General features: G+C 55.2%; 1 protein-coding gene across 2 annotated transcripts in view; it reads right to left on the bottom strand.

Annotated features, from left to right (window-relative positions):
* Window positions 1–12,208, bottom strand: part of ACOX3 (acyl-CoA oxidase 3, pristanoyl) — a 55,392-nt gene that overhangs the window by 16,369 nt on the left and 26,815 nt on the right. For both annotated transcript variants that reach the window (XM_025385942.1, XM_025385943.1), the window contains exons 11-14: window positions 11,115–11,235; window positions 8,423–8,545; window positions 7,985–8,098; window positions 816–931 (exon numbers count right to left, since the gene is read on the bottom strand). In XM_025385942.1, the coding sequence (XP_025241727.1) occupies window positions 816–931; window positions 7,985–8,098; window positions 8,423–8,545; window positions 11,115–11,235 (474 nt within the window). The remainder of the gene's footprint in view (window positions 1–815; window positions 932–7,984; window positions 8,099–8,422; window positions 8,546–11,114; window positions 11,236–12,208) is intronic.

The raw sequence follows: 12,208 nt of genomic DNA, 5'->3' as shown, positions 1-12,208 counted from the left end.
CAGGCCTTCCCAGAGACAGGCAGACGTGGACCTGGGTCCCCACAGCGGCTTCATTATTGAAGCCAACCCATAACTTCATGAACTGACACTAGGGAGAAGGGGCGACAGCGGCTCTCTCCGTATCCATGGCCTCCCTGCACAACACTCATGGCCTGAGTCTCCCCATAGCTATGGTTAGGGCTGGCACACTCCACCAAGAGTGCTCACGGCACCCACAGACACATCCGGGAGCCCCACTGCCCCCAACAGCTGCCCCCTAGACAGGGGAGGGGCTGGGCTCTGCTCTAGGGCAGACAGCCGGGACATGGCTGGAATCACACGGAACCAGGTTCCTGGCATGACAAGGCGTTTTATAACAGGCTGTTTTTCCCCTGTGGCTTCCCAGAACACAAAAGACAGCCCTGTCCAGGTGTGAGAACCAAAGCACTTTCCAAGGCCAATGACGACCCACTCACCATTGCCACCCCAGCCCCTCGGGAAGGCAAGAGCAACTTGTGGAAAACCAAGCAGGGCGCTGGCGTCACTCCCATGAGTCAGGAGGGAGCACCCTGAGTGTCCGCAGTGGTGTCCCTGCCTGTCTGTGCATCCAAGGCTCTCACAACCCAGCGCTTCACTGCTCTGGTTTACGGGCTGGGAACCGTCAGGCACGGTAAAAGTAACATCCATGACCTCCCCAGCCCAGCAAGGCAAAGTCATCAAGTCATCTGCCCAGGGTCACGGGAGCTCAGGGTCTGGGGCCTGAACTGCCAAGGACACAACGACTGGGGAATTAAGAGCAAATAATACAAAAGGGAATTTTGAAAACAAATACCTACCTGGCAGTTATTCCTTGCTTCAAAGTCACTGCTTCCTGATCTTTTCTCTTGGTTTAATTTTTGATAAGTCTCTCGGAGCAGGTAGCAAACCAGCCACTTGTATGCTGCCAGGGCGACTTTGGAACGAGAAACAGAAGGAGAAAAAGTAACAATAGAGAAACTAGCATTTGTCACGACTCACCCCCAGGGACAAGGCACTGCCAGCATCCTGCAGGTACGGTGTCATCTTCGTGACGAGCAGGCGTATGGGGTGGGTCTGATTTTATAGGTAGGGAAACTGAGGCACAGGGACGGCATCTGCCCAGGGCCCCTCTGGCTGGAGGCACTTTCTGGCTCAGGCTGGGGCTGTCCTGAGTTCTACACTGTTCCAGCAGCCTGGAGGCCACAGGGGCACGGTGCCGCCACTAGAGCGGACCCTCGAGTGCGACAGCCGCACGTTCTCGCACGCACCAGGCTCGGTCTGTGTGAAGCATGGTGCTGTCCCTGCAGCATCAGCCAGGACTGCATGGGCAGCAGGACAACTGCCCGGCGGTGGTGCCCAGTGGCGAGAGGAAGGGGTGCTTCCGTTCACCTCCCCCTGCCTGGCCCTTGGACCTCACTGCCTGCTGGAGCTGTGGAACTGGGGACTGACATGGTGGGGGAGGGGGTACCTGAGGCCTCGTACCCTGGGGGGCCCCCCCACAAGATTCAAAAGGGCAGGAGGGAGCAGATGCAGCAGACAAGGAGGCCCCAAGGTGGGGTGTCAGGCAGGACAGCTGGAGCCCCCTCTTCATCCTCCCCTTCCCCTGGCAGTGGTGCCCACATCTGCAGGGCCCCCTACAGCATGGCCAGAGCTGGCCTCCCACAGTACTCCCTATGGACCAGGCATGGTCCTGAGACCCCACCAGGCTGTACTGCTACCACCCCGCTGATGAGGACATGGGCCCAGGCACATGGTGAGCATGTAGGGGAGAGCTGCGGACCAGCCGCACATGGAGGCCACGCTCACATCCACTCCCTGCCCAGGCACAGAGGGCCTGGTGCCCGGACATGAGGCACCTCCAGGCTGCAGGGGGCCTTCTGCCTGGCAGCCAGTCTTGCTCAGAGATCCCAGGCAGGAGAATGGGGTCAGCCACGCCGAGTCTGAGCCCAAAGGCTGAACTCAGGGGCCCTTGGGATTTCCTTCTATGTCACACAGCCCAGGTCACTGGGAAGAAAACACCCAATGCTGCAGTTCCTGCCACAGCACACCCGACTGCTTTCGGCTGTTATATCCATTCACCCTCACAGCATAACTGAGAGGAACTGAGTCATAAAGCAGAGCAGGCCGTTCCCCAGGCTCAGACATCAGGCGGCGGCCGGAGGTCTCAGCTCCCCAGCGGGAAGGAAAGGCAGGTGCCGCTGACCCCGCAGGGCGCAGGCAGGGCTGGGCGGAGGTTTCCTCCATACAGGCATCTTCAGGGAGCCAAGGCTCCCCTTGCCAAGTCCTGCCAGGCATGAGGCGTTGAATGGTGGCCCCAACTGACTCCCACAGCTGTGAATATGACCTTTGTTGGGAAGAGGGTCTTTGCAGATGTCATGACGTTGAGGTACTGAAGGAGGTCATCAGGGACTCCTGGACTAGGGTGGACTCTAAGTCCAATGATACGTGTCCTTACAAGATGCAGAGACGGCAAAGTCACAGAGGAGGCAAAGGCCAGCATGATGCAGCCGCAGCCAAGGACTCCTGGAGCTGCCAGGAGCCTGGGCAGGAGGACTCCCCAGCAGAGGGAGCGGGGCAGCCCTGCCCCATCCTGCCTTGGGGTTTCCGCCTCTGCACCAGAAGAGTCACTGCCTGCTATCTTTGGTGCCCAGGCTGTGGCCCTCTGCTGCTGGCAGGCTGCCCAGGGCTCATCCTTGAGCCGCACATGCTACCCTTCAGGACATTATAGGAAAATTCAGGTCCATTTTGCAACCAATGCTGAGGGGAGGCCCTCATGACCACCGCCTGTTCCTAAAGGCTCTGCCACATCCCAAGCTCTCCCCAGCAGGGCAGATGGTCACGAACAGCAAGGAAAGGTGGACGCTGTGCAGTTGTGCTTTCCATGACTTATTTACATAGCAACAAAACCAAGGAAACGGTCTGGCCAGAAACCGCTTGTGCAAATTCCTTCTGACCACACCAGAGGCCCCCGTGTCCCACCACGCATCAGCCGTAGCTGGGCTTCCCTCCCAGCCTGTCCTGGCCGTTCCCAAACACTGCCCCGGGAGGTGTCCCTCTGTGGTGGACACTTCACGGCAGTTACCCGAGTTTTCCAATCTATCTCTGCAACCAGAATTAACCCATGAGGCTTCCCGTCGACAGCCAGTTAGACCGTGCTGTGGGCTGCAAGTGAGACGAACGCTTGAGAAATGAGGTATGTTTGCACCGTGTTTTTCCTTACACTCTGCTTTTGGTTCTTGGTTTTTCATTAAAAAATAAAGCATGTCAGTCTGATGTGTTCACACGCAGGGGAGAAGATCCCCCAAAAAGCAGATGACAGCAAACGAAAGGTGGGTGCCATGCTTGCCATTTCCAGAGTTAATCTGGAAGTGAAACAGTATCGCTGAAACAAAGTACGTGGAAGACGGGCACTGACGGGCAGCGCATTCTCTTGCTTGGAATACGGTTGCTGGAGGCCCGAGGACACACCCAGCGTCAGCAACTTCTGTCCTCAAGACTCTCCCAGAATCCTGGGTCACCACAGCCTTTCCATGTGCCACACACCAGACGGACTCTCGAAGGTGCCCCCAGCTGTCCTGTGCACCCAATGACTGCCCCTCGACCTGCCCCCCTCCGCAGCTGGGACTCCGTCCTTGACCCCATGGAGAGCTCTTCGCATGCACTGCCTGCCTTTCGGGTGTCGGTTTCCTCTCCTGTCTCTGAGCCCAGTCCCTGCTGCGTCAGCATCGGAGCACTCCTAACTCGGATTCTGACCCAGGCAAGCCCTGGAAAGCAAGGCCTGGACGGCGGCCCCAACTCCTCAGCCAGATCACGGGCCCGGGTCTGACCATGCCCACTGCTCTGGTGCTCCTGAACGACCAGTGCTCCCCAAAAGCACAACGCACAGACCCTCCAAGACACCCTCAGGTGCCGGCTTTTTGGGAAACATTCCTTGACCCATCAAGGCAGACCTCACCTGCACCTGTGTCTGTTGTTTCCAATGAAGTGTTCAGGACAGTGGCCCCCTACACACAGCAACCCCCCACCGAGGGCACCATGGCCTGGCACCTGCCAGGCAGCACGAGGTGACCGCATTCCCTCTCCACTGTCTTGCAGGAGGAAAACAGGCTCAGAGAGATTAAAGCCTAGCTCAAGGTCACAGCGGGGGGCAGTGCTGACCCAAGAGCCTGTGCTCCCATCCTCTAGGAACACCGTCTGCACCATGAACCCCACTGCTCACCTCACATGACCTCACCCTGCACTCCACGTGACCTCACCACTCACCCCCACGTGACTCCACCGTTCACCTGTGACCCCACTGCTCACCTCACATGACCTCACCATGCACTCCACGTGACCTCACCACTCACCCACGTGACTCCACCACTCACACATGGCCCCATGTCACCTCTGGCCTACATTCTGTGACCTTGCAGTCCACACATACACACGTGTCCGGGTAGTGAACACTGCAACTGCTTACTACGAATGCACACCAGCCAGCTAAAGGAGAACAGGGCCCGTGGCAGGGAGCAACAGCACAGGCCCCAAGGCACAGGGCTGTGACACTCAGCTCAGCACACAGGCCTGTGCAAAAATCAGAGGAACTCAACAGAAAACCCGGCCTTCCCCACCCAAGTCAGAATAGGAACCCCTGAAGGATCAGCCATGGGCTTGGCAAATCCTCCACCCTTCCTCACAGGCGAGCGCAACCCTGGAAGAGGCCTGTGTCTCTTCAATCCTGCAGAGCCTGAGGGCCCCACATCACTTACACAGCTTTTACCAAAGATCCACATGACGCAGGCTGCAGTCAGCCCTGAGCCCTGGGATCTGTGACCAAATGCCCTTGAGACGACGGGGCTGGCAGAACCCACAAGCTTCCCTGCGGCGTGAGGGATAATGGTGATCTCGCTCCCACACCACTTTCCACAAGAGAAAGTCATTTGCCTTTGTTACTCTGGAAAATGTTTTCACTTTGTTGCATCTTGTAAACATTAGGGCAGTTGTAGGAAAAGCAGATGACTTTGGTGTCTCTCCCGATGATGGAGAGACTGTAAAACTGCTTTTGCTTTCAGTCTCAGGGGAAGGGGAGGGAAGAGCAGAGCGTGATGGGCACATGGAGAAGCTGGCTGCGCCGTCTATGTTTTCATTTTATTAATATAGGGAGCGATGGTTTTAGGAAAAAGGTTTTGGTTGGGTTGAAGTTACTACAATGATTAGGTCATTTTCTAGTTCTTCCTGTGGCAACATTTGGGAAGCTTAGAAACTGACTTGCGGCTGGGTGCGGTGGCTCACGCCTGTAGTCCCAGCTACTCCGGAGGCTCAGGCAGGAGAATGGCGTAAACCCGGGAGGCGGAGCTTGTAGTGAGCCGAGATCGCGCCACTCACTCCAGCCTGGGCGACAGAGCCAGACTCCGTCTCAAAAAAAAAAAAAAAAAAAAAAGTGACTTGCAAACATCAGAAATAGTTCATCAAACGTGTCCCCATTTCCTACTGACACCCAAACAGGCAGGCTGAGGTCTGCACGGTTAGTTACCGTCAGAAGCTGTAACCCAGCGCAGGGCCCACGGGAAACCAAGCAGTGACGCGGGCGCGTCCTGATACGATGCTGACGGTGCTGGCAGCGGAAGGCGCCGGGAAGCTGGCCCGACCCAGGCTCCACACGGGCTTCGGCCATGGCTGTGTGTTCTTTGCCGTGTGAACAAGTAGCCTGCAGGGCTGGAGACGGACAAGGGCACACGCTCGGGGGCTGCTATCACATCCATGGCGTCGGTCCTGAAGGCCGGAACGCGTCCTCCACGTGCGCCTGTCCCCTGCATGGGCTCCCTCCTCCCGAGGATCCAGGGGCCTCCCAGAACCCCTGGGGACCCTCGCATTCTGGTCTCCTGAATGCAAAGCCAAGAGCGTCCTCCCATCTCCAAATCCCTGCTCTATCCGCCCAGCTGAGTGTGCCGCACCTTGAGAGCGGTTCCTGCCCAAACTCTGTGGCTGCTGAGCTGAGCACTGATTTGGCGCCAAGTGCTGCACTAAGTGCTTTAGGCGCTGAATTCAGTCCACTCTACGAAAACCTAATGAAGGGGATACCATTACCATCCCTGTGCTGCAGATGAGGAAACCGAGGCAGGAAGGCTGAGGAACTTGCTGTAGGTTCCACGGCCGGCAGGAGGAGGGACCAGGATCAACCTCCGGCAGCCTGGCGGGAGCTGATGTCTCGCTCCGGAGGGTGGGCCTGCTCTTCCAGTCTCGGGTGTTACGGAGGGGTTAGTTTCTACCTGGCCCACCGGGACAGCGCATTGGGACCCCCTCTCGGCCCTTCTCTTCTGCACAAATAGGTGCTTTGGTGGCAAAGCAAAGACGTTCACTAAATACCGCTGAGTGAGGTGATGGGGAGATGGAGGCGTCGCTGCGGGTTCGAGCTGTTCTCTGTGATATGCGGCTTGACAGATGGGGGCTGTGGTGGGAGGAAGGCATTTCACAGGGACATGGGTGGCATGGAGGTGGGGGCAGCTCCAGCCCTGCTCTTTCTGTCACATCTCACCCAGACCACTGGGCAGGAAGCATCCAGGAGCAGTAACAAAAGATTCAGAGCTCTGCAGTCCCACAGGCTTGGGTTTGAATCATTGCTCTGTCCCTGCCTGCACCCAGGGAGCCAGAGCTGAGGGAGCCTTTAGGAGTGCCCTGTAGAACACGCAGAGCTCTGCCAGGTGCTTCTGTGTAGGGGCGCAGGGCAGCCCCTCTCACCTGTCCCAACCGCCTCTCACCTCCGTTTCCACAGAGCAACCAGAGTGGCCTTTTTCCATGAGGAACATTTTTAAAAATATGAATCATCAAAACAAGTAGCACACCCCATTCCACCAGGCCTCTGGCGCTCACCTCCGGTCATTCATAGCAGGGGAACACGATGCACGCTCGCATCGAGATGAGCTCCGCACAGGCTGGGCCCTGTTGCCTCCTCCTCCTCCTGAGACACCCGTCCATCGGACATACCCATGGCTGCCCCTGCCTTTCACTGAGACCTCAATTCAAAGGCCAAGACCCTCGCAAGGCGGTCACCAGTCATGCTCCACCTCACCAGCCAGGATCACTGCTTTGCAGAATTCCTGCTGCCCTAAGACTGAGGCCTTGGGATGTTTTTGTGTCTGCTGGTCTAGACTGCAAAGTCCCACGAGGGCAGGCACGGGGTCTCGGTCATGCTGGCCACTGGCCCCGAACTGCAGAGTAAGTGCATAACAAGCACGTGCAGAATTAACCAGGGAACGCGAGGGCAGCTGCTCTCCAGAGACGGATCCCCTGTCAGGATGCAGTGCAGTCTACAGGGAAGCTGCTTTGCTTTCCACGCTGCCAGCACGGCCGGACGCCCCATTCCCAGCTCTCGTTTCCACCTTTCTGAGCAGACCCTGCGTGGGTGAGGTGGAGCCTGCAGCAGCTCCCATGACACACCTGCAGGAGGCTGTCCATGGCCAGCTCTGTGTGGGCCCCTGAGAGGAGGCCCCACCCCGACCACCACACCCACGGGAGATGAGCCTGTGCTACAGGGGCCGAGGGAAGGAAGCGTGTGAGATGCGCCAGGGCGGGAAGGGACATCTGCTGTTTGGGGAGCCAGGAGGGGCTGGGGGTGGGGAAGACCAATAGGTGAGGTGGCTGGGAGGGCCCAGGGACAGCGGCAGCCCAGGCACCAGGGCAGGGGGCAGAGGCTGCTCAGTGGACAAAGACCAGGCCAGGTGGCCCCTCACGCCCTTTATCCTACGGGAGGGGAAGGCAAGAGGCAAGGCATAGGGTGGTGAGTGGGCGTCCTTCAATTCATCTGTGGAGTCAGTGTCTAACCTGGCATCGGGTGCAAAGAGATATTCCACGAGCCAGCCCAGGACAAGCTGCATGCAGGGCCTCCCACCACCACTGCTGCCCCAGCTGGAACTGCCAAGGGCCGCCTCACCAAGGCACGGTGCGTTTCCTGGTGGGAATGACAGGAAATCAGGAGACCAGGGGAGTCCTCCACCTGCATGTTTACCTGCGGAGTCCAAGCAGTCGGCAACACTGGAGACCTCAAACTTCTGGTCAAGGATGCTGGGATAGGCGTCCAGAAAGTCCACCGACTTCAGCGGACTGCGGAAGCAAGCTCCATCTAGGACACACATTCCAGTGACTTTGGTGGAAGATGGGAACCCAAGCCACTGGGGACACCAAGCCGGGGGCACCCCAAAGCAAGGAGAATGTCCAGAGGACCCGACAGCCATGGACCCATGAGCCAGGGTCTGGGTCTCAAGGACTCTCCCCATCCCAACCTTTGCCCATGCCTTGGGGAGTCGGTCAGCACTATCTGATAACATTTCTTTCCTTCTGCACATCTAGGGTGCGTTCACAGAACAGCTGAATCAGTGGGGCCAGGAGAACCCACCCCCGCCAGGTTGTGTTCCAGGGCCCCCACCAGTGTGCAGTGGAGCCTCACCCTGGACCCGGTGTGCCAGGAGGCCCAGCAAATAGTTGCTTGTCTGCTGCAGCAGGACGTTGTTGTCACCTTCGTATGTGCAGTTGGGATCGTTGTCATCTCTAAGGACACCCAACCGGTTCACTGCAACAAAGCCACGATAGTACCATCATTTAAGATGCATAATTGTGAAACAGCCAGTCACTATGTGAGAATTTAAAAAGCCCTAAGAGGCTGGGCGCAGTGGCTCACACCTGTAATGGCAGCACTTTGGGGGGCCAAGGCGGGTGGATCACTTGAAGCCAGGTGTTCAAGACCAGCCTGGCCAACATGGTAAAACCCACCTGTACTAAAAATACAAAAATAGCCAGGTGTGGTGAGTGTGTGCCTGCACTCCCAGCTAGTCAGGAGGCCGAGGCAGGAGAATCGCTTGAGCCTGGGAGGCGGAGGTTGCAGTGAGCTGAGATTGTGCAACTGCACTCCAGCATGGGCAAGAGAGCAAGACCCTGTCTCAGAAAAAAAAAAAAAAAAAAGCCATGAGTTTGAGACAAGCCTGGGCAACATAGTGAGACCCTATCTCTACAAAAAAATGAAAAAAAAAATTAGCTGGGCATGGTGGCAAGCACCTGTAGTCCCAGCTACCCTGGAGGCTGAGGTGGGAGGATTGCCTAAGAGCCCAGGCATTTGAGGCTGAAGTGAGCCATGGTCATGCCACTGTACTCCAGCCTGGGGGACAGGGCAAGACTGTCCAAAAAAAAAAAGCCCTAAACCCAGCTTGACCAGACACAAAAAACTGTCACCCCTGCTTCAAGTCCCAACCCCAGCTCCTCCTCACTGCTGTCAGCAAGCCCTGCACGGTCATCCCGCAGAGCCTCCCCCGGCATGGAGTCGCTGACAGGAGGGAACCATCTCAGCAAGCTGACGCCCCCAGGGCTGCCCTTCTTCCTTCTGTAACTGAACGAACTCTTCTTTTAATACAGGAAATATCAAGACAACTTTTCTTTTGTCTTTCCTATCAATTAGCTGGATGCCTTCACATAGGTTATAAGGCTCGCTTTCCAGACCCTCACGCACTGGAGCCTGCTTGCTCTGATGGAAAGTGTTCTCTGAATGTAAGGCTGGGATGGGCCCAGCAGGAAGGGAGTGGAGCTGACTTCTCACACTCACATACTATGACTGATGGGTCCTGAGAGCATGAACGGACTCCTACTGCAGCCACGCTGCCAGCAGGCTTGTGATTAGGCTTGTGACCACCTGGAACACCTGATCGTTTTCTCCTGACTTGCTGTCAAATCTTGCCATGTGCCTCCTGTCATGTAACAGGTTGGCCACTGAACAAGAGCCGGGAGAGGCCCCAGCGAAACATTTGCAATTGATTTTCTAAACCTAGATGGAGCTTTGGTTGTGTTGGTCTCAATCCCAGCATATGTATATATATATATATGTATATGTATATGATGAATCTTGATTCCATTGTCTTTGTTGTCTGTAGTACTGCAAGATTCAATTTCGTTATTCAACTATTTATAGAATCCCGATGAGTTACAACGACAAATAAAAACTACCAAGGGCATTGCGCAGAGGACAAAGCATGCAAATGAGTAACTTATGTACAGCCATGGCTACCCACATGGCAGTAAGCGACAAAGGCAGAGTGTGGTGGGAGTGAGAGGCCACGCTGCTGCCGGCCCGTGCTGGAACAGGTGCGAGTTAGAACTGCAGTGGTGGGCGGATGATCGCTGAAAGCGTGTGTGTAGTTCTAGACAGAGCATCGCCAAAACTCTCACAAACTTGGCAAGGGCCTAAAGCGCTCCTGGAGGGCAAGAGAATTTTGCGGACGCTGTGGCTGTTTTGAGCGTGTACATGGCCTTCTTTGAGCAATCAGTTTTTGCCAGTTAATTATTTAAGATTAGCACACAGGAAGTTTTGCAGGTAAGCTGTAAATAATGCTGATGATAATTCTAATAATAACAGCATTAGCAAATAAAAAAGTCAGTGGGCACGCACTACAAGCCAGATACCAAGCTTACACTTCATACGTGTTAATTCACTTAATTCTGGCAAGAACCTATGTTGTGGGTACACTATTATCACCCCCCACTGTAAAAATAAGAAAACTGAGCACAGTGAGGTTAAGCAACCTGCCCACGGTTACCAGGCTGTTAAGACGGAGCCAGGACTCAATCCCAGGCAAGCTGGTGGCCCCTGTTCTTAACCACACAACAGCTGCCTCGGTTATCGTCAATGCTGATATAACTGACTCTTTTTCTAAGTGTAAGAATTTTCTATCCAAATAAAACATGGTGCTAGTTTACTACCAAGCTGTTAACCAAACAGTTAAAATTCAAATGAGCAGATCAGCTGCTCTCTGCCTGTATTTTGGCCAAAGCATCAGGCATCTGAAAGCAGTGGGATCTATCTAGGGCAGGGGTTGGCAAACTTGTTCTGCAATGGACCAGAGAGTAAATATGTTCAGCTCTGCAAGCCACATGTCACAGCTGGGATTACTCAACTCTGCCCTTGCAGTGCGAAAACAGCTGCAGGAAATGTGCAAATGAACGGGGGTGGCTGGCTGTGTTCCAATAAAACTTTATTTGCAAAAACAGGTGGCAGGCTGGATTTGGTCTTCAGGCCACAGTCTGCCGACCCCTGGTCTAGAGTCAAACAGCAGGGTTAAGGACAGGAAACCACCATGCGCTTCTCCAAAACCTACTGGCTAGATAGCCGTGTCCTCCACACGCCTCCCGGCATTCCTGAATTCCTTGCTGGGCGGTCCACGAGGCCAGGGGCTTGCCGGCTGATGCCAGAGCGTGGATCTCACGTCCAAGCTCTGCCTTTGGGTGAGGGAATCCAACAAGAACAGGTGAAAAGAGACTTTTGACACCAAAAAGTCAGATGTCAGCAATAACATCAAACCACCACATCACCTCTAGTCTAATACAAGACATCCTGAAAATGACAGAAGAGGAAACCTAATTGTAATTAGAAATAAAAAAGGGTCTTTATCCAAGTATGGGTACACTGTGGTATGCTCATACCATTTCACAACAATGAAAACACCGCTCCACACAGCAAATAGCTTTCGGGGCCCTGACATGGCTCCCAGAAGCAAACTGCAGAAGAATGTCATGGCCCAGTTTATATAAAGTTCACAAACGTCAGAGTGAATGACACGCCATGGAAGGTTGCAATTGTTCGCAGTGAAACCATGAAGAAAGGCCAGAGAATCAGACCCAGCACCGCAGACAATGCTCCCTCCCAGGACAGGGAAGGGCCGGGACCAGTCCATTCCAGAAGGGCTGCAAGCGCCTCGGTAACTGACGGTCTGCTCTGCGTGGGTGCTCACTGTGCCTCCCTCGGGCCTAACATGTTTCACTGAGACTCCTTTGCTGTCCATGGCCACACTACCCTGAATGAGCCTGATCTTGGAAGCTAAGCAGGGTTGGGCCTGGTTAGTACTTGGATGGGAGACTGCCTGGGACCAGCAGGTAACGCAGGCTTTTCTTTTAAGGGAAAAAAAAAGAAGAAGAAGAAGACTCCTTTGCTTCTGCTTGATATCTAATGATGAAAACTTAAGAGACTGGGCCAGGCACAGTGGCTCACGCCTGTAATCCCAGCACTTTGGGAGGCCGAGGTAGGCAGATCACTTGAGCCCAGGAGTTTGAGAACAGCCTGGGCAACATTGGCGACACCCTGTTTCTACTGAAAAATACAAAAAATTAGCCAGGTGTGCTGGCGGGCACCTGTAGTCCCAGCTACTCTGGAAGGCTGAGGCAAGAGAATCGCTCGAACCCAGGAGGCGGAAAT

This window comes from Theropithecus gelada, chromosome 5 (assembly GCF_003255815.1).
Source record: "Theropithecus gelada isolate Dixy chromosome 5, Tgel_1.0, whole genome shotgun sequence".
Taxonomy (NCBI): domain Eukaryota; kingdom Metazoa; phylum Chordata; class Mammalia; order Primates; family Cercopithecidae; genus Theropithecus; species Theropithecus gelada.
The sequence above is the reverse complement of the archived record's forward strand: the minus strand, read 5'-3'. Positions and strand labels throughout refer to the sequence as shown.